General features: G+C 40.6%; 1 protein-coding gene across 1 annotated transcript; it reads right to left on the minus strand.

Annotated features, from left to right (window-relative positions):
• Positions 1 to 2,969: 2,969 nt before the first annotated feature.
• On the minus strand, positions 2,970 to 21,587 carry LOC131255068 (ribonuclease 3-like). Its single transcript, XM_058255769.1, has 4 exons — positions 21,426 to 21,587; positions 6,114 to 6,272; positions 4,506 to 4,698; positions 2,970 to 3,467 (listed from the first exon to the last, which is right to left on the minus strand). The coding sequence occupies exons 1-4, from the start codon at positions 21,531 to 21,533 to the stop codon at positions 3,136 to 3,138; spliced, it is 792 nt and encodes a 263-aa protein (XP_058111752.1). The 5' UTR covers positions 21,534 to 21,587; the 3' UTR covers positions 2,970 to 3,135.
• Positions 21,588 to 22,119: the final 532 nt, after the last annotated feature.

Genomic DNA, 22,119 nt, shown 5'->3' on the forward strand with positions numbered 1-22,119 from the left:
ATCTAGCTCATTTTAGGGTAGATGCCGTAAAATAAAGTACATTCAAATCCCAGGGACTACACTACAAGAAACAATGGTCATTGAACACCCGCCGTTAAAACTTTCTAAGGTCCACCATAATGTTTATTAGGGCTGTACATCGAGCTGAGTCGAGTCGAGGTGGGCCAAGCTCGGCTTGACTCGTCCATGCTATACTCGAGTTCGAGCTTGCCCTCGAGCTTAACATTGAAGCTTGGCTTGTTTGCCAAAGCTTTCGAGTCGAGTTCGAGTTGAGCTAGTGGTTCAAGTCGATTCGAGTTTACCTCAGTAGGGTAAGGGAAAGAAAAAGAGGGAATGGGACGGGTAAGGTCGGGTAGGGGTTTTTAGTAAAAACTTTTAAGTTTTAACTTCTTTTTTTAAAACTTAAATATATATTTAATATTAATATAATATATATAATATATATTATTAAAATATATTACTCGAGTCGAGTCGAGCTTGAGCTCAAGCTTTGAGTCGAGTCGAGTTGAAATACACCATGGTCAAACTTGGCTTGAACTGAACTCGAGCTTTAGTAAACAAGCTTGACTTGCCTTGAGTCGGCCTTTCAAGCCGAGTCAATCCAAGAGGAGTTGAGCCGAGTCGAGCGAGCTTTTCGAGCTAGCTTGACTCGTGTACAACCCTAATGTATATATGCCATTCAACCTATTGATAAGGTCACATGGACATGTATGAAAAAAAATAATAATAATAAAATAAACAAACGAACTTGATCCAAAGCTTTTGTGGCCCAAATTTTTTTTTTTTTTTCTAATGGCCAAAGATCATTATTTCTTCTCACGTTCACCTAGGTTTGTTATTTTTGGCCCATGCCTTAAAATGAGTTGGCAAAATGGATAGACCAAGTAGATGTATACATCCAGATGGGGCCACAGTTAGGGTCCCAAGACACATAACTGGATGGAGGGTGGCAGCTAAGTAGCATCTCGCACAGATTTTATTTATTTATTTATTTATTTATTTTTTGGTAAGAAATGGAATCTCGGGGAAGCTGCTCTTGATTTTGACAGGTCTGCCATAAACATGTTTATGTAAGATCCACTCCGACTATTAAATATTGATTCCGAGTTTAGACCTAGAGGAAAAAAATCAGTTTAACTTATATTTCTGATGGGCCACACCTAAGGGAATTATTGGGAGAGAGATAACCACCCTTGATTTTTACAGGCCCCACTGTGATACTTATATGAAATCCACTCTGGCTATTACATTACACACAAATGTTTAATACTATATTCCAAAAATCATACCCATAATAGAATTACTTAGGGCCAGACAAATTGAAACAGTTTGGAGGTCAAGCATCGCCCTATACATTGTTTCCAATAATATGGTTTACCTTATGATTAATCATAAGTGGAGCTGTTTTTTTAAGACATTGTCCTATCATGGAATTACACACCTATGGATTGGCATTGATTTTACAAAACATATCGCACTTGCTTGTAACCGAGGTGGCCAGATGAACGACTTTTTCACTCGGAATGTAAAATTCCATGCTACTTAAGTAGTTTTTTGTTAATATTTTTCAACTTTCTTAATTGTTGTGACCACGCTAGCACAAATTACGTGGCCCAATGAAGTTTCAGGCAAACGGATTTCCTATGCCCTTTGAAACAGGAAATCGGATTACGTACTGAGCTACTCAATACCCTGTTATCGTATTGAGCAAACTCAGTTGGACCCACCTTGAATGTACGTGGTCTATCCATGCCGTCCATCCGTTTTTCCATATAATTTAAGGGGTTGAGCCTAAAATTGAAGCATATCCAAAGATCAAGTGGATCATACCATGGGAAACAATGAGGATAATGATTTCCACCATTGAAACCTTGCTAGGCCCCATAGTGATGTTTATTTGTCATCCAACCTGTTCATAAGATCATACACACATGGATGAATAGAAAACACAAATATAAGCTTGATCCAAAACTTGTGCGGCCCCCAGGAACTTTTCAATGGTAGATGTTCAATTCAACTATTTTCTATAGTGTGGTCCATTTGAATGTTGTATATGCTTCAATTTTTTAGGCTAAAGTCCTAAAATTATCTAGGAAAATGGATGGATGGAGTGGATAAAAAACATAAACCAAGGTGGACCCTCACAGAGTTTACTTCGTGTGCTAAGGGCCTGTTTGGATAGCTGCATTAGGTTGTATTAAATGAGATTGCATTATTAATCCTACTTTGAAATTAGGAATGACATGTTTGGAAGGAGTGTGAGATGAGATTAAAATTAACTTTATAGGCTTTGGAAAATGAGCCTTGTGTTGGAAAGTGTGGGATGGGATTACTAATCCAATGGACGATGGATCTTTACTTTAACGAGGTTCAATCCAGGTGCAATTTGAAAGTAAATCCTGAGATTTATTTTGTAATGCATACATTCTAAACATAGTATTAGAAAACATGCGATATACCTGAAGATAATACCTTACACATGCATTTATTATAACTTTTACAATTCCATCCACCTTAATCCTAACTAATGCAGCTGGCCAAACAGCTCTAAGCATAGTGAGTAACACACTGTGTAATCCGGTTCCTTTGAAATGAAAAATTGACCACTGGCGTCTTTTTCAAGTGCTCCCAAACTTATTTTTCTAGTCTGAACCTTTCATGCATGGACAGACTAATTGAGGACGAAAATACTATGTGAGAGGTTTAGACTAGGAATGTAAGTTTGACGCTGGTTAAAAGGTAGGTTTTTCAGTGGTCAATTTCTCCTTTGAAACAGAGGATCCGAAATCTCTCTCATGATGGCCCGTCCATACGTTAATACCTACCGAATAAACAACACTTTCAAGTTGGAAGTGAAAGAAATGTAATTACAAGAGAAATATCTTGAATTTAGTCATTTTCTATAGTAGAGCTACTTATTGCAATTTTGATTTCTAGTGCATCCAAGTTTCAGTTCTAAGCACAAACAATTAAAGGATAGCTGTCATTAATTATATTAATTTCGTTTATTCCATGCAGTAGCAAGACAAAGCATACTCGCTGCATACAACTAAGCTTACACTAGAAAATCCAACATCACACATGCATTTACTAACACTAGATAGCAACAGAAGACACAGTGATAAGCGGCCAAGATCACTCGGAGAAGGATGTGAGCATCTGGATAGGGTTGAAAGATTCAGGTTCGCACTTCTTCATCATGTGGTAGGTGAATTTAGGGAAGGTGACGATGTCCCCACACGTGGAAACGCTATATTTCGGGCAATGGATGATTGTGGTGGCATTCTTGTCCGTACAGATCGAGATCTCATTGACCAGATATTTAGTACATCGGTAGCGGTAACCCCGGTGGTAACACCAGCCCAGTATTTTGCTGCAATGTACGGCCGTTTTCTTATTTCCAACTGCATCATCAATGGCGGCTTGGACATAGCCTAAGTTGTAGTCTCTGTCATTTGGTAGGATGTCTGGTGAAAACCCAGGTAGAAAATTAGAATAATTTCGAAATTAATATAATTTTATGAATATTGTGTAAGACTTTTATCAGGTGGGCTATATATGATCATTGATTTAGATCTGATTAATGAATTATTCAAATTAGGCGATAGCTGTGATTATTATAAATAAGTTTGTACAAGACGTTTGAACCATGGTCTTTATACACAGTTATTAAGGCGGATGTAAAACCTATTCATGTTTATCAAAGAAGCGTTGTACATTTTAATGATGTAAATTTACTTCTGTGACCACTAAGGGCCCGTTTGGCCGGTCGGATTGGAAGGGACTGGGTGGGATTGGAAGTTATATCGTGGGATTGGCCGGGCATGCCAAACAGAGTCGGTGATCTGATCCCAATCCCATGGATCTTAAGACAATCCACTGACAACACCATCATTACCTTTAAATCCCATCCAATCCACCTAATCCATTCAAATTTACCTGGGACGTGTTTGGTTTAAGGGATTGAAAGGGATGGGAAGGTTTAATCCCGGGATTGGCCTGGCGTGCCAAACAGACTGGATATAGCAATCGAGGGATAGAACAATCCCATGGATCTCAAGACAATCCACTGACAACAGCTTCATTACCTAGAAATCCATGCCATCCACCCTAGTACCATTCAATCCCTTCCAATCCACCCGGCCAAACGTGCCCTAAAAGAATGGATGGTCATGATTTTTCGACAAGTGGGCCTTTTAAATATTATATTTTAATGATGTAAATTTACTTCTATGACCACTAAAAGACCATTTTTCTGAACCACTCAAAAATCCAACTAGTCAAAGATCGTCTCGTACGAAGGAGAATCAGAAACATTTTTCTAGACCATTGTTTCTGAATGAAATTTTTATGGACGGTGAGATCTCCAAAGAGTGAATTTTCTTTCCCATGTTACCTCATCTATGGTTGTATTTTACCAATGAACGGTCTGGATCGTTATTTCTCCGACGGCATCCTTGACCATTTTTGTAAGAAAGTTTCTAAATGCATTGCGAAGAGCTTACCTGCCCTTTTCAGCTTGGGGAGCAAATTGACCCTGGACCGCAGTTCCAAGGCCCTGCTAAAGTAGTCCGTTTCAGTCAGCCCCGAGCAATTACCGTACCTTCCCCACAGATTTTCCCAGTTGGATCGACCGTTGTTGCTCGGACACCTGATGTTCGGCCAATATGCGTTCATGTCACCGATCAGGTCTGCAACCTGTTGTACGGTTTTAATCAACACCACAAAACATAAGCTTAAAAAAGAAGTACGTAGGATATGAAATTTGTCTGAAGATCAGGCTCTTCTGATCACCAGATGGGCCACCGTGTAGGTTGGATTTGGACCGTCTATTTAGTTTGTACACGTGTATGGATTCATGATCAGACCGGCCTGATGGGTTTAGGTAATTGGGACCGTCCGATGAGTGGCTTGGATCTTGGAGAAGGCCTGGGGCTTGCAAATTGCAGTAAGCAGAGTCCAGGGTTTGGTGATGTAGGAATGTACCATGGCCACAAAGCTTTTCATATTAGAAGATCTTGCAATCCAATCTCTGGCACTTTGTTTTGTTGAATATGGACAGCCTCATTTAGTTAGCGAGCTGGGCCATGTCCATTGCCCCATCGAGTTAACGGTCTGGATCATAAAACCATTGGACCCACTCGAGGCGGTAGGCGGAAACGGATTGGCTACTGACCTCGCCACTAGCCAATGGCTAGTGGTTGGCGTTCTGTGGGCTCCACCATGACGTATGTGTTTCATCCATGCCGTCCACCCTTCTTCTATATCATTTCATGTATGAGCCAAAAATGAAGTTGATCCAAATCTCAAGTGGATCACACAATGTTGATTGAATGCCCACCATTAAAAACTTCTTGAGGGCTACAAAAGTTTTGTATCAAGATATATATATATATATATATATATTCCCTTCATCCAAGTCTGTATGACCTAATCAACAGGTTAGATTTCAAATAACCATTACAGTGGGCCCTAGGAGGTTTTTAATGGTGGACATTCAATCACTACTGTTTTCCCATGGTGTGGTCCACCTGAGATCTAGATTTGCGTCATTTTAAGGATTAGGCCCTAAAATTATCTTTAAAAATGGATGGACGGCATTGATAAAACACATACATTATGGTGGGGTCCACATAGCACCGACCACCAGCCGCGCCACGTCCCTTAGGACATATATATTGGGCATGCAACCAACCATATTTTACTTTGGGATTGGAAGAGGAGAGAAAAAAGAGGCTACTCTCAATCACGTGAGAAATTAGAACACATGAACAAGATCTGGGCCATTTATCTGGTGGGCCTCATCATGACATGCACTGCCTCAAAATAAAGCTTCTCCAGTCATCAGGTACACCACACATGTCCAGTCACCAGATGTACAGATGTGGCCCACCTAATGAAGATCGTTGATGATCGAAGATCAACGGTTGAAAGAATCTGATTGTCATTTAAGTTTACTCTCAGACAGGTAAAATAGAGTTTTACATACTTCTCGCAGTTGCGCGGGAGACTCTTTCAACTACTTATTAATGCATGCCAACACATCCCACACATGCGCTCAATTGGCAAGTGTGTGCGGTGGACGGCCTCTGATACCAAGTAGTAGAACGTACCTCATTAACGTAGAACTTAGTCGTACTGGTATTGCAACATGAGACGAGCTCTCCCGTTTTTTTAGCCGGATACATGCCCTTAACGAAAAAGTCTAGCTCTGGTTCAGGAAATGCTTCGGGAAGGCAGCATCCATTTCGTACACAAAATGATCCTGGCCACTGCAATATAAATCCAACGGCCGTTATGACATTATGTATTTATACCAAATAATCCCAAATTACCCGTAGTAAGCATGAATGCTTGCTTTGATTTGGTCACATGGATGTAGTCCCAATAGTTTAAAAAAGTAATGACTCTACTAGGCTAAAAACTAGTTGAGCTGAGTCTCAAAAACTATGGTGAATGCCGTAAACACTCATCGCAGTCGGTAATATAATATTTAAAATATAGATAATATATAAAAATTACGTTGAGTGTTTTTGATGGAGTTGGGCATGGCATGGGATGAGTCCAACTCGTTTCGACTCGACTCGATCCAAATTGAGTAGGTGAGTTGATCCAAACCAAGTAGACTTTATCTAATCTAAACTCTAAATTTGCATCACTCAGTAATTCAACTCGACTTGACCCGAAATCCAATTCAGTACTAACTCGACTTAATCAAAAACTTGACTTGTATGTGTGTGCATGTGTGTATGTGTGTGTGTGCGTGAGAGAGAGAGAGAGAGAGAGAACTCAGATCTAATGTTTTAGACCTAAGATGCCATGTGTGTAAACTCGGATCTAATGTTTTAGACCTGAGATGCCATGTAGCTGATAGAGGCTGTAATTCTAGTAAGTGCACTTAGTTGAGTTGTGATTTCAGCCATGGATACCCATTGCACCCGACCTGACTCGGTGCTGAGTCGACTTGACTTGGTACTTGTGATTGGGTCAGACTTGGTCTAGAATAGTCTAGGCTAGACCTAGACTCGGATCGGATCAGGCATGTTGGACTTAGGGGTGTACACGAACCGAGCTAGCTCGGTTAGCTCGCTCGACTCAACTCGAAAAAGCTCAATTCGACTCAATTCGAAGTTAAGTTCGAGCTGAGTTGAGCTGATTTTTTGAGCTCAAAAATGAGTTCGAGCCAAGTTCGAGCAGACCTAGCTCGACTCAACTCAACTCGAATCCAGCTCGAATCGAGGTTACTTTGTCATTGATGTTGCTCACCAACTATTTGATAAAATGACTCAACGAAATGTGGCTGGTGGCAAGGAAGGTATATACATGAAACAAATATCCTTTTTCTCTTTGTTTTTCTTGATTTTTATGTTGCTTAGAAGGTGTTTAATAAAATATTTGTAAAACCATTGCCCCTGTTTGTAAAACAGTGAGATTTTGAAGTTGCAGTTGTTTGTGGAAATGCCTCGATGGCGAATTTGGCTTGAACTCGACCCGAGTTGGCCCGAGCTGCTGACCGAACCGAGCCGAGCTGGTCAGTCAAGCTCAAGGACCACGTCGAGCCAAGTTCAAGCTGAGGTCAACCAGTAGCCGAGCCGAGTTGAGCTGAGGCCAGCATGACTCGGTTTAACTCGATGTACACCCTTAGCTGGACTTAGTAATAAGTTGGATTGAGTTCGGGTGAGGTATATTTCAAAACTAAATTGAGTCGGGTCAGCCCTAACTCGGTCCAACTTAGCTCCATGCCCATCTCTAGTTTTTGAGCTATTGTCAAACCGTACCATTGAGTTTGTTTCAACTTGAGCTAAGTTTTCCTCAAGTTTTGGCAAGGTTGTGTCGCTTGGGTTTTCCCATAACTTTGTCAGGGGTTTTTTCTTCTAGTGGGCTTTTTAGTTAGTTAGTGGCTAATCAGACTTGTGCGAACTGATGATCCACTTTATATGAATAGGGTCCAGTCTCATTCATCTTTTTATGATATGGGTTACGAAGAATTTCGTGTGTTTGACACATGAACTTGTATGAGGCTTGATGGAAATCCAAGTCCAACTGAATCTATATCTGGGATTTCAAATAATACATACTGACTCGGTGGAAACTGGCCTAGTGGGTCCTGAGGTTGATATAGCGCAGCATAAGTACACTTGACTCATTGATACCATTGCATTTTAGCACCAATTCCAGTAGAAATCAAATACGGTTTGTCCAAATAAGGACTTGAAAAGGTCAAAAAAGAGACATGCCAATGGACATATGTCTATCATGTTGGGGCCATTCATGAGGTGGGTGATGATGATCAACCCTAACTCGTAAATAAGGATAAGCCGCTCGTCGGGTGTGCCATGTTGTAATTTTAAAAGGTATTTTTGAAAGCTTTTTCTCCAAGAAAGTCCTTATCCTTATATATCATGTTTTGAAAATAATCCACGTAAAAAAATGTAAAAAAAATCTGAAGAGTTTATATGTTGGCTGTAGTGCAGAAGGTTAGGTTCGTGGGGCCCACCTATATGTGTTTTTTCTATATCCACACAGTCCATCCATTTTTCCAAATCATTTCCTGACATGAGCCAAAAAGTTAAGCACATCCATTTCTCAGGTGGACCATACTATAGAAAGAGTGGTTATTGAATATTAATGGGCCAGAGAAGTTTTGGATCAATCTGATATATTGTCTTCTCCTTTCATCAGGTTTATTTGAAATTATCAATAAGTTGGATGGCATATAAATATTATGCAGAGATTATGGTTGACCATAATATGATTTTAATAGTAGATCATCCAATATTCACCACTGTTTACCAGGGCTTGGTTAGGGCTGTACATGAGCAAGAGTTAGCTCGGTTAGCTCGCTTGACTCGAAAGAGCTCGATTTGACTCTATTCGAAACTGAGTTCGAGCCGAGCTGATTTTTAAGCTTGAAAAAATTTCAAACCGATTTCAAGCTTGCTCTCGACTCGAATGGAATCCAACTCAAATCGAACTCAGATGAACCAGTTCAGTGACTCGGTTACTTTGATATTGTTGCTCCTCACCAAGTGTTTGATGAAATGACTCAATGAAGTGTGGTTGGTGGCAAGAAAGGTACGTGTATGAAAAAATACCTTTTTTCTTGATTTGTATGTTGCTTACAAAGTGTTTGATAAAATCCCTGTAAAACTAGTGCCGTTGTTTTACATACAGTGAGGTTTTGAAGGTCTAGACCATGTGTTTGTGAAAATGCTACACAGGTGAACTTGGCTTGATCTGGCTCGAACTAGCCTGAGTTGCTGACCAAACCGAGCTAAGCTAGCCAGTCAAGCTCAAGGACCAAGCCGAGTTGAGTTTGATCTAGGGTCAACAAGTGGCCGAGCCGAGTCGAGTTGTGCCAAGCTCGACTCGTGTACACCTCTAGGCTTGGTTCACCTGACAATTGGATCTACTTAATTTTTATGATTATGCGCTAAAATGATATGAAAAAACAAAAAACAGATGAACGGTGTGGATATAAAATACATACATCAAGATGGGCCCCACAGTAAGGGAAGCCCGCACCTAACCAGTCCATCTCGGGACATCCACCTATGTAATAACTCAATTTTATGTAGGTAATTATACACACTAGTCTGCTAGGAAATGTATGACACCGTGAATATAATGGACACTTAGATACAACATTGATTAGAGAGGAGTATCTTCACCCATTCTCATATTAGGTGCGATTGAATTTTGATGAAAAAATTATTAGAATGGGTGCAAACGCAATGGAACCAGATTTTGGTGCATGTGCGTACACATGCAGCCACATGCAAATGCATTCATCTAAGCACACATGCGTACATGCTTCAATTTGTCAGTGTAAATCATTAAATTATAATTATATAATTTTGGTGTGTGTACACGGGTGGATTTCTCACAGTCACCATGGTGGACCCTACCTAGCTTTTAACCGCTGAAGCTTCCAGCAACGGTCTGTGGCAGGCAATTGGAATTTGGTGTTTTCCCGGCCTCACCGAATCCGGTTCCCAAAAATTGAAGAGAAATTTACGATTGTGTACCCCACCTTTTATCCAGTGGTTTTTTGGAAGCAATACAAACTTAGAATACGCAGTTGGACCTCCCCGTACGGAGTCAGAATTTCAGGATGAAAATACCCCCACCTTCCTTTCGAAGACGAGCGCTGACGCTCCTCCAACCGAGAGTTGCACGAACGGCTCAAAAGAGATCAAAGTTACATGGCCTCACAGCCATGTATTTATTATATCCACAACGTTCATCCATATTTTGAGATCATTTCGGAGCATTATCCCAAAAAAAAAATCATATCCAAAGATCAACTGGACCACACCACAAAGAGCAGCGGGAAAATTGATTTTCACCGTTAAAAATTTGCAGGGCCCACCATGACATTTATTTTCCATCCAATCTATTCATAAGGCCACAAAGGTCTTTATGAAGAGGAAAAACAAATTTCATAATGATCTGAAATTCTGTAACCCCTAAAAGGGTTTCAATGGTAGACGTTCAATTCCTCACTGCTTTTTACAGTGTGGTCCACTTGATAGTTAGATCTATCTTATTTTTCATCTCAAGCTTTAATATGAGCTCGCCAAATAGATGGACAATTTGGATATAACACAGACCTCATGATGGGACCTACAAAAGTAACATTGTAAAAAAAAAAAAAATCATCACAGAAGGCCGCGACACTACCACCGGTTTGGCGGCAGGTTCCGCCGAACCGGCGGTAATGCTGCGGTAGTGCGACTTTTTTTTTTTACATGGAGAACTGCCGCCGAACCGACGGTAGTGCCGCGGCAGTGCAACTTTTTTTTTTTTTCATGGAAAACTTTTTCTCCCTTACATTTTTCTTTAATACATAATTAAGTAAATATGTATATATAAGTATATAAAAATATTTTTCTGTCTTTCAATTCATTTCTTTGTCTATTTATTTAACAAGCATATCTCCTAAACTAGAATGATTTACTTAACGTACCACATATGATTTTGGGGTAGGAGAAGCTAATTAAGCCAACTAACCTAGTTATTTTCCAAGATTCCATCGGGTCAATGGTCGAAAATCCATTTCATTCAGGTCATGGTCGATTTCAATCACTTCGCAGTCAATCTGGAAATTCAGCGGGGCAAACATGAAATTAAGCGAAGCAAACATAAAATTGAGTGGGGAAAACTAGAAATTTAGCGGGTAAAACATGAAATTGAGCAGGGCAAACATGAAATTATGGTTGAAAGTCGGGCCGGTTGGTTCGGGTTGGCGCTCAACCCTAACCCAACCCAAGGTTCCTATACCTAAACCTTGACCTAACCCAACCCAATCTTGGGTTGGGAATTCTTAACCCAAGCCCAATCAAAGAGGGCTCGACGGGTTGATTAGGTTGGTCGAGTGTATACATGTTTATTTGGGAGAGAGAAATTCGACATATCTTGTTAGCTTAAGTCCTTGGAAATGACGTGGATAAATGAGACCCGACATCACTAGTGTCATGATCTTGTCAGTATTTCTGTTTACCTTGATAATTCATGATCTTGTCAACATTTCTTCTTATTCCGATATGGTACTATTTATGGATTACCAGTATTTTTGGTATTGTATGACTATGGCATTGCGTTGAATACTTGGCACTTACCTTGTGCACACACTTGCACCACCCTCTAAGCTTTCTATAAGCTTATGCACGATAGATGCGTGCAGGTGATGTTAGGTTGCAACAGTGTTGAGTTTGGACTGTGCAGCGGTCTTCTGGAGCTTGATTTTTGATTTATGTATTTCCCTTTCAGCATTGTATTCAAATGTTTATATTAGTGGATATGTGATGATGATATTGCCTTTGTGATTTGGGTATGCTTGTGGTTATGCTTATTACGAGTTAAATGTACAAAAAAAAAAATCCTCCTTGTAGCATCCCAGGATCGGAATCTGGCGTATGAACGCAAGGAGCCGAGAATGGGGTACTGCGGAGGCTGTCAGCACCGGATTCGATGATCAAAAATTTTGTGAGCCCGGTTTCCGAGTTTGGGGCGTGACAACTAGTGTACCTTCTACACATACAATTCACACTCAATTATAATTTATAAGTAACTAATATATTGATTGGGTTCGGGTTGGGTCAGGCAACCTGAGACCTCAACCCAAACCCAACGTAAGTTTTATCGGGTTGGTGTTTGTATAGCCCAAGCTTGAGATCAGACCTAATATATCCTGACCGAGCCTAACCCAATGTCGGGTCAGTCATAGGTCGGTCGGGTTGAACCCACCTAACTTTCAGTCGTACATGAAATTGAGGGGGGCAAAATAAAAATTCAGAGGGGCAAACATGAAATTGAGCGGAGGAAACTATAAAATCAGCTGGGCAAACTAGAAAATCAGTGAAACAAATTAGAAAATCAGTGGGGCACTAGAAAATCAGCGGGGCAAATTATGAAATCAGCGGGGCAAACTAGAAAATTAGCGAGGTAAACATGAAAATCAGCGGGGCAAACTAGAAAATCAGTGGGGCAAACTATGAAATCAGCGGGGCAAACTAGAAAATCAGCGGGGGAAACTATGAAATCAGCGGGGCAAACTATGAAATTAGCGAGGCAAACTATGAAATCAGCGGGGCAAACTAGAAAATCAGCGGGGCAAACTATGAAATCAGCGAGGCAAACTATGAAATCAGTGAGGCAAACTAGAAAATCAGCGGGGCAAACTAGAAAATCAACGAGGTAAACTACAAAATCAGCGAGGCAAACTAGGAAATCAGCGGGGCAAACATGAAATTGAGCAGGGCAAACATGAAATTCAACGGGCCAAACTAGACAATCAGCGGGACGAACTTAACAGATATTTTCATTGCTTAAGCCGATAAATCTAAACTTATTCAATTTCAAATGGACCACACCAAATGAAATTTTTAATTGAACTTCTATTGTTGATCATTTCTTAGGGGCTATAGAAGTTTTGGATCAAACTTATAATTGTTTTTTCTATTAATAAATGTCTGTATGATCTTATGAATAGGTTTGATAATAAACAAACATCACTATTGGGCCCATTATGATTTCAACGGTGGAAATCATTATGCCCATTGTTTCCCATGGTGTGTTCCACTTGATCTTTTGATATGCTTTAATTTGGGGCTAAACTGCTAAAATTAGATGGAAAAATGGATGGACGGCGTGGATATACTACATACATTCAATGTGATTTCATATTTCCTCTACTGATATCCTAGTTTGCCCCGCTGATTTTCTAGTTTGCCCCGCTGTTTTTCTAATTTACCCCGCTGATTTCCTAGTTTGCCCTGCTGATTTCCTATTTTGCCCCGCTGATTTTTCTAGTTTGCCCCGCTGATTTTCTAGTTTCCCCTGCTCAATTTCATGATTCTCTGCTTCAATCTATCTTCTCTACTTCTTCTAGTGGATGCTGCCTATGTGTTGTTGTGGTGGGCCTTCCCTTAGAGGTGTTGTCGCTAAGGTTGGTTTAGGGTCTTGGATGTGAGATCATAGCAGCAGACTATGGTCTATGGTTAGAAGTTGGGAGGGTTAGATAGGAAGGTGTGGCAGCTAGTTGGTTTGTATAAGTGGAATGTTGTATGTAGGGAGAGTGGTCACTTCGGCCCGTGGAATTTTAAGAAGGTCGAAGGGTGAAGGAGTCAGATTTGCCTCCGTATTGTTGGTGAGTGAGGTGGTGTCTTCCTGGTAGTGTTTATGCCCATTGAGGGGCAGCTTGGTACATTTTTTCTCGTTTCTCTTTCTCTGAATAGCAGATATGATAGGTGAGGCCCGATGTTTTTTGTGGAGCCCACTTGAAAATGTTCCTTGTACATCGTCTGTTCATTTATCAAAAGTTTTAGGGGCATCGTCCTCCTTTTAGAAAAAAAGCGGGGGAAACATGAAAATGAGCAGGGGAAACTAGAAAATCAGCGGGGGAAACATAAAAATGAGCGAGGCAAACTAGAAAATCAGCGGGGGAAACATAAAAATGAGCAGGGCAAGCATGAAAAACGAGCGTGGCAATCATGAAAATGAGCGGGGCAGGCATGAAAATGAGCGGGGCAAACTAGAAAATCAGCTGGGCAAACTTAAAAATGAGAGAAAATTCACCCCAGAGAGAGAGAGAGAGAAAAGGGTTTCATCAGCTGAAAATCAAAGATAGTGAAGAAAAATCCCTCAATTTCAAGAGAAAATGAAAATAAATCAAAGCTCATGTAAAGAAAATACCTGGAAAACTCCAACAGAGAGAGAGAGAGAGAAGAGGATTTGGGGCTTCGGGGCTTTGAGGCGCAGCGAGAGGGAGAACAAGAGATGAGGGTTTGGGGTAAGAGAACGATTTGGGATTTGAGGTCGAGCACGGATTATGAGAGACCTTCGGAGGAAGTTGAGATGTTAGATGGGGCCCACTGTGATGTTTGCGAGGAATCCACATCGTCCATCCATGATTTGGACTGGTTTGTTCAGTCTCATTCCAGAAAGAGTAGTATAAAAAATTTCAATAAGATAATCTTAATGTTCTAATTAGTAGCATAAAACTATGTAATGGTCAACGTTCAACCATTCTAAATATAGAAAAAGGGACGCTGATTTTCTGGTTTGCCCCGCTGCTTTTCATGTTTCCCCCGCTGATTTTCATGTTTTCCCCGTTGATTTTCTAGTTTGCCCCACTCATATTTCAATTTGCCTCGTTGTTTTTCTAGTTTGCCCCGCTGCTTTTCATGTTTCCCTCTCTGATTTTTATGTTTCCCCTGCTAATTTTCTAGTTTGCCCCCCTCATATTTCAGTTTGCCCCGCTGTTTTTCTAGTTTGCCCCGCTGCTTTTTATGTTTGCCCCGCTGATTTTCTAGTTTGCCCCACTGCTTTTCATGTTTCTCCCGTTGATTTTCTAGTTTGCCTCACTGTTTTTCTAGTTTGCCCCGCTCATATTTCAGTTTGGCCCGCTGCTTTTCATGTTTCCCCCGCTGATTTTTTAGTTTGCCTCGCTAATTTTCTAGTTTGCCCCGCTGCTTATCATGTTTCCCCCGCTGATTTTCATGTTTCCCCCGCTGATTTTCTAATTTGCCCTGCTCATATTCCAGTTTGCCCCGCTGCTTTCATGTTTCTCCCGCTGATTTTCTAGTTTACCCCACTCTTTTTCATGCTTGCCTAGCTCATTTTTGTGTTTGGCTCGCTCATTTTCATGTTTGCCCCGCTAATTTTCATGCTTGCCCTCTCATTTTCATGTTTGCCCTGTTGAATTTCATGTTTGCCCCGTTCATTTTCATGTTTGTATGAAAATCATATATGGTACGTTAAGCAAATCATTCTAGTTTGGATCCTTACTCTTTCTTGGGTGGTAGACTCTTAGGAGTTTCAACACCCGATCAAGCATTCGAGTATCCATAGGTGGTGAAATTCCACTAGTGTGAGTGTGTAGGGGTGTGTGTGTGTGTGTAAAAAAAAAAACAAATCATTCTAATTTAGGAGATATGCTTGTTGAATACATGGACAAAGAAATGAATTAAAGATAAAAAAATATTTTTATATACTTATATATACATATTTATATAATTATGTATTAGAGAAAAATGTAAGGGAGAAAAAGTTCTCCGAGAAATATTTTTCTATCTTTTAATTCATTTCTTTGTCTATTTATTTTACAAGCATATCTCCTAAACTAGAATGATATACTTAAAGTACCACAAATGATTTTGGGGTAGGAGAAGCTAATTTAGCCAACCAACCTCGTTATTTTCCAAGATTCCATCGGGTTGATGGTCGAAAATCCATTTCATTCAGTTCGTGGTCAATTTCAATCAGTTCGCAGTCAAATTGGAAAGTGAGCGAGGCAAACATGAAATTGAGCAAGGCAAACATGAAGTTGAGCGAGGCAAACATAGGTCTACGTTTAAAAGGACATGTATCAGCAATCCCATGGATCTTAAAACAATCTACTAACATCACCATTATTACCTTAAAATTGATCTCATCCCTTGGTTGGATGGATTGGAAGGTAAAATCCCGGGATATGCTGGGCGTGCCAAATAGACCCAGTGAACTTGTCCCGAGATATAGCAATCCCATGGATCTTTTTCCAATCCACTAACACCACCATCATTACCTTAAAATCCATCCTATCCCTCCTAATCCCATGGGATTCTCCCGGCCAAATAGGCCCTTACTGGAACGGAGTGAAGAAACGAGGTGAAAACGACAACAGTGAAAGTAATGCAATGGAAAGAGATGAAAGAAACTGGACTGAAATCAGTGAGGTAAACATGGAATTGAGCAGGGCAAACTAGAAAATCAGCAGAGAAAATATGAAATTGAGCGGGGGAAACTAGAAAATCAGCGGGGTAAACTAGGAAATCAGCGGGGCAAACATGAAATTGAGCGAGGGAGTTAGTACGCTTCCATTGTACTAAGTAAACTCAGTTGGGCTCACATTGAATATATGTAGTATATCCACGCTGTCCATCCCTTTTTTTATATCTAATTTTAGCGGTTTATCCCCAAATTGAAGCTTATCAAAAGATTAAGTGGATCATATCACGAGAAACAGTGGGGATAATGAGAGAGAGAGAGAGAGAGAGAGAAGAGGGTTTGGGGCTTCAGGGCTTTGAGGCTTAGCGAGAGGGAGAACAAGAGTTGAGAGTTTGGGGCGAGAGAACGGTTTGGGATTTGAAGTTGAGCACGGATTATGAGAGACCTTTGGAGGAAGTTGGGATGCTAGGTGGGGCCCACTGTGATGTTTGTGAGGAATCCACATCGTCCATCCATGATTTGGACTGGTCTGTTCAGTCTCATTCCGGAAAGAGTAGTATAAAAAATTTCAATAGGATAATCTTAATGTTCTAATTAGTGGCATAAAACTATGTAATGGTCAATGTTCAACTAAAGAAGTGTCTAAGGTTTGAGGGTAGCAACTTTAAAATCTATGTGAGTTTGGGGTGCTGTCACAGTTAGATCCATCAAACTTACATAGTTGGGCATGGACCTTATGATTCCTTTTGGAAAAATCGGTAAATCCTCAAGTGGGCTCAGTTAAAAGAGTCCATATTTGCAGCTTGGATTGATGTTCTACAACGGGCTTTCCATGCTAGCATTCCAAGATATAGGGATCATGGTTTTGTGAACTTGTCAGCAGGTAGCTTGTTGTAATTGAGTTTGTGTATCACGGATTTGTTATATTGACGAGGGAAGAAAAAGACTAAAGAGAGCATGTCATGAAAAATGAGGTTTCTTTCCAACAGTTACATATAGGTGTTTTTAAAATCTTAAAAGAAAGATAAGGGCCTCCTAGTATGACTCTTGGTATACAGATAATTTTGTCACTACACTAAAATTGCGAATTTAGAACAGTTCTATCTTTGATTTAGGAATGGTTTTAAGCTGTTCCAAATTTGAAACTGTTATAAACCATTCTAAATATAGAAAAAGGGATGGTGTGGATTTCTCATCTCTTGTGTAGCCCACTTTGAGTTTTAGATCCACCTCATGTTTGGTCTCATGTCCTAAAATGATCTCTCAAAATGGATGGACGATGTGGATTCCTCACAAACATCACAGTGGGCCCCACCTAGCATCCCAACTTTCTCCAAAGGTCTCTCATAATTCGTGCTCAACCTCCAATCCCAAACCGTTCTCTCGCCCTAAACCCTCAACTCTTGTTCTCCCTCTCGCTGCGCCTCAAAGCCCCAAACCCTCTTCTCTCTCTCTCTGTTGGCATTTTCCAGGTGTTTTCTTTACATGAGCTTTGATTTGTTTTCATTTTCTCTTGAAATTGAGGGATTTTTCTTCGCTATCTTCTATTTTCAGCAGATGAATTTTCTCTCATTTTCAGCCAGGTGTAGGAGATCATTACTCTAAAAAAAAAGATGTTCAAAGTTTCAAATTCATCAGCAAAATCAAATAGTTTGCCCCGCTCATATTTCAGTTTGTCCCGCTGCTTTTCTTGTTTGCCCCACTCATATTTCAGTTTGCCCCGCTGTTTTTCTAGTTTACCCCGCTCATATTTCAGTTTGCCCCGCTGCTTTTCATGTTTCCCCCGCTGATTTTCATGTTTCCCCCGCTGATTTTCTAGTTTCCCCCGCTGCTTTTCATGTTTCCCCCGCTGATATTCTAGTTTGCCCCGCTCATATTTTAGTTTGCTCCGCTGTTTTTCTAGTTTGCCCCGCTGCTTTTCATGTTTCCCCCGCTGATTTTCTAATTTGCCTCGTTGCTTTTCATATTTCCTCCGCTGATTTTTTAGTTTGCCCTGCTGTTTTTCTAGTTTGCCCCACTCATATTTCAGTTTGCCCCGCTGCTTTTCATGTTTCTCTCGCTGATTTTCTAGTTTGCCCTACTGCTTTTCATGTTTCCCCTGCTGATTTTCTAGTTTGTCCCGTTGTTTTTCTAGTTTGCCCCGCTGCTTTTCATGATTCCCCGCTGATTTTCATGTTTCCCCCGCTAATTTTCTAGTTTGCCCCGCTGCTTTTCATTTTGCCCCGCTGATTTCCTAGTTTGTGGTATGAGACAAAAAATGAGGTATATCCATCCGTTTTTCCATCTAATTTTAATGGTTTAGCCCCAAATTGAAGCATATCAAAAGATCAAGTGGATCAAACCACAGGAAACAATGGGCATAATGATTTCCACCATTGAAACCATAGTGGGCCCAACAGTGGGCATAATGATTTCCACCATTTACATGCTTGCCCTGCTAATTTTCATGCTTACCCCACTAGTTTAGGATTCTTACTCTTACTCGGGTGGTAGACTCTTAGGAGTTTCAACACCTGGTCAAGCGTTCGAGTATCCATACGTGGTGAAATTTCACTAGTGTGAGTGCATGGGGGTGTGTGTGCATGTGTAAAAAAAAGAAAAAAAATTTTCTAATTTAAGAGATATACTTACTTAATAAATAGATAAAGAAATGAATTAAAAGATAGAAATTTTTTTTTATATACTTATATATACATATTTACATAATTATGTATTAGAGAAAATTTTAGGAGAGAAAAAGTTCTCTCTGTAAAAAATAATAATAATAATAATAATTCTGCCAGACAGCCGCGGCACTGCTGCGGTAGTGCCACGGCTGTCTGTGCCTTTTTTCTTTTTTTTTGCTAAGTTGCTTTCATGGGTCCCATCATGAGGTGGTGATTGCATAGCTGTACACGAGTCGAGTTAGCCCGGTCAGCTCTCTGAAAAAAATAAGATAGATCTAACTATCAATTGGACCACACTGTAAAAGGCAGTGGGGAATTGAACGTCTACCATTGAAACCCTTTCAGAGGTTAATGAAGTTTTGGATCATTATGAAATTTGTTTTTCCTCTTCATCTAGGCCTTTGTGACCCTATGAATGAACTTAGACGGGGAGGATTTCTCACAAACATCACAGTGGGCCCTAACTTAGATGGAGGAGGATTTCTAATGGTTGATGCTCATTCAACACTGTTTTCTGTAATGTGGTACACTTAAGATTTAGATATACCTTATTTTTTGTCTCATACCATAAAATGATCCGGAAAAATATATAGACAACATGGATGAAAAGCATAAATCATGGTGGGGCCCACAGACCACGATGATCCGCCATTGGCGGTTGGCAGGCGGAGTAGCCAATCCGTTTTTGTGAAAAGAAGGGGTATTTTCGTCCTGGAATTTATCGTGCGTACGAGGAGGTCTAAGTGAGTTTGTTAAGTTTGTATTGTTTCAAGAATATCCAATGGATAAAAGGTGGTGTCCCCAGTCGTAAATTTCTCAAAATTGAAAGACAATATACGGTACTCTCACTACACTAGACATGTTACGGTGCTCTAAGTTCCATCAGGAGACTTGCAGAGTCCAATCGATTCAGTCCGGACTTTCCATGAGGTCCATAGCAGATTGTTTTGGCTACAGTGGAAAAGAGACACCAACCAGATTATCTTTTCCATCTGATCTATCATCAACAAAAATAGACGCTCAGGATAATTTATGGAGAAATAGGTCAAATCGATAATTCAGCCATCACTTTGTGGGAACAATCATCGATCTCTTATGGCTCCAAAGCACCACTTTTATCAGATAATCCCAACCATTCCATCATGGCTTGAAAAATCGGGGACGCCCGATTTCCTGTTAAAGGTTTTGCATGAAGTCCGTGCGCAAGGATGCTGAGTGAGCCCATTTTAATGTTTGTGAGAAATCCAACCCGTTCATCCGTTTTGCGAGCTAGTTTTATGACCTGCGACCAAAAATGATGTGGATACAAAACTTAACAAACATCACGGTGGGCGGGTCCCACCTATCATACCAGCGCAGGACCTTCCTCTAGGCTTTTGGCAGGAAATCAGCGTCCGAACAAACCGAACGCGGAAAAGCAGTTCCTGCGCTGGGAACCTAGGTGGGGCCCACTGTGATGTTTGTTGGAAATCCATCCCATCCATCCATTTTGTGAGTTCATTTTAGAAATAAAGCTAAAAATGAGCTGGATTCAATACTCAAATTTGCCGAAAATGTGAGAATTGAACATCCACATTTGAAATATTCGTGGGGCTACAGAAGATTTGAAGCATGCTATTATTTGTGTTTTCAGTTCATCTGAGTAGGAATGACCTTATGAACGGTATGGATGGCATGTAAACATCGTTGCTGCAGACCCAGGAAAGTTTAAACGGTAGAAATTTCCTTGACCACCTTTTCCTTTAGCATGGCCCACTTGAGTCTTGGATCCTGCTCAATTTTCATCCCATGTCCTAAAATGAGCTAAAAAAATGGAAGGACGGGGTGAATTTCTCACAAACATCACGGTGGGCCCCACCTAGGTTTCCAACACAGAATGTTCATGCTATAGGCTTTCCAGGAAATCCTCGTCCTGAAAAAACCGACTGATACGAAAGATAAGAGCTACTTAAGATAGTTTAGATTATCCAACTATGTTAGTATGGTAGCTTCTAAAATAATTGTTGCAGCTGATGAACTGCCCCAAATTGATAGACTGGACTGTGCATTTGTTCCAATGCAATCAGGAGCATTATAACTTTCAATGCACTGAGAGCACTGTATCATTTCTGTGCAAATATTCAACGGAAGTACTGGTTGAACTGCCCCATCCATCATCCGTTCCATTTTAAAATGGACTTTTGAAAATCTAAATTTTAAGGCGATACTAGATTCCCCCTAACCATCCAATCCACTCATCTAAAGGGCGACATCTGAATGAATGGATTCAACGAAAATCAGAACATTACAAGACTCATATGGTCCACATCAAGTGAATTTAGAAGTTTTAGAACATTCTCTATGGTGTGCCCCACCTAAGTATTGGATTGGACTGATGATCTAGAATTCATGTTCAAAATATGGTGGCCCACCTGATGGATAGTGTGGATTTATGCATGTTTATCCATGCAACTCTCATTTAGCGTGAGGCCTTCCATGTGCCCACACTTCTGGGGTACAATTAGTGTACATGAACATTCTGCTAAGACCAAGAGAAGAAAAACATACCATGAGAATAAAGTAGAAGAAATCGAAGTCTGCAGTGGCAGTGGCAATGGCACTGGAGAAAAAGAGAAGGGACACAAGGAAAGAAGCTGATGCAATGCCAGGAGCCATTTCTTCCCCAATGATTGTATGGGAAGGATGCTTCTTCTCTCATATTAATTTATAGACACCACTTGGTTTCTCCATAAATGTGGTGTGGACCATGATGGGAAGCGCAGAAGGTGAGCCCTCAAGATCTGACGGTCTACTCGATGTTTGGAACCTTTACAAAGTAGAAGATTGACGCTTCAACGGCCCGCCTATCTTCTACTGGAGCAGATGGAACTATTCACACCTCTGATCCTACGGTATATAGTGGCTCCGGATTGCGATCTATGAATCAGATCGTCCCAAGGACAAGCTAAGATGGACAGACTACCGTGCACACTATATCTCTCTGTATACTCTCGGTATTTCGTATGATTGTGTTCTTGCGAGAGAGAGAACGTATCCCTTTTATAGGAAAGGAGGGAGAAATCGGATGAGATAGGATGAAACCATATTATCCGGTCAAATCCCTATCTTTTATCATATTTCAAATTCAAAGTTGAATTTGAAATTTCAACCGAATGGAAAAGAAGGCCGGAGAAAGCCTAAACATGTGGGACCCACCCACTAGTGATTGCTCACCAGTGGACCCCACTGGCCTACGTCCAAC

This window comes from Magnolia sinica, chromosome 1 (assembly GCF_029962835.1).
Source record: "Magnolia sinica isolate HGM2019 chromosome 1, MsV1, whole genome shotgun sequence".
NCBI lineage: Eukaryota > Viridiplantae > Streptophyta > Magnoliopsida > Magnoliales > Magnoliaceae > Magnolia > Magnolia sinica.

Excerpts from the sequence above, each read along its gene's own strand:
- LOC131255068 (XM_058255769.1), bottom strand. The coding sequence starts at position 21,533 with ATGGCTCCTGGCATTGCATCAGCTTCTTTCCTTGTGTCCCTTCTCTTT. Across the intron at positions 6,273-21,425 it reads TCTTCTACTTTATTCTCATG|TGGCCAGGATCATTTTGTGT; the intron begins GTATGTTTTTCT and ends TTTATATTGCAG. Across the intron at positions 3,468-4,505 it reads CCCCAAGCTGAAAAGGGCAG|ACATCCTACCAAATGACAGA; the intron begins GTAAGCTCTTCG and ends GGTTTTCACCAG.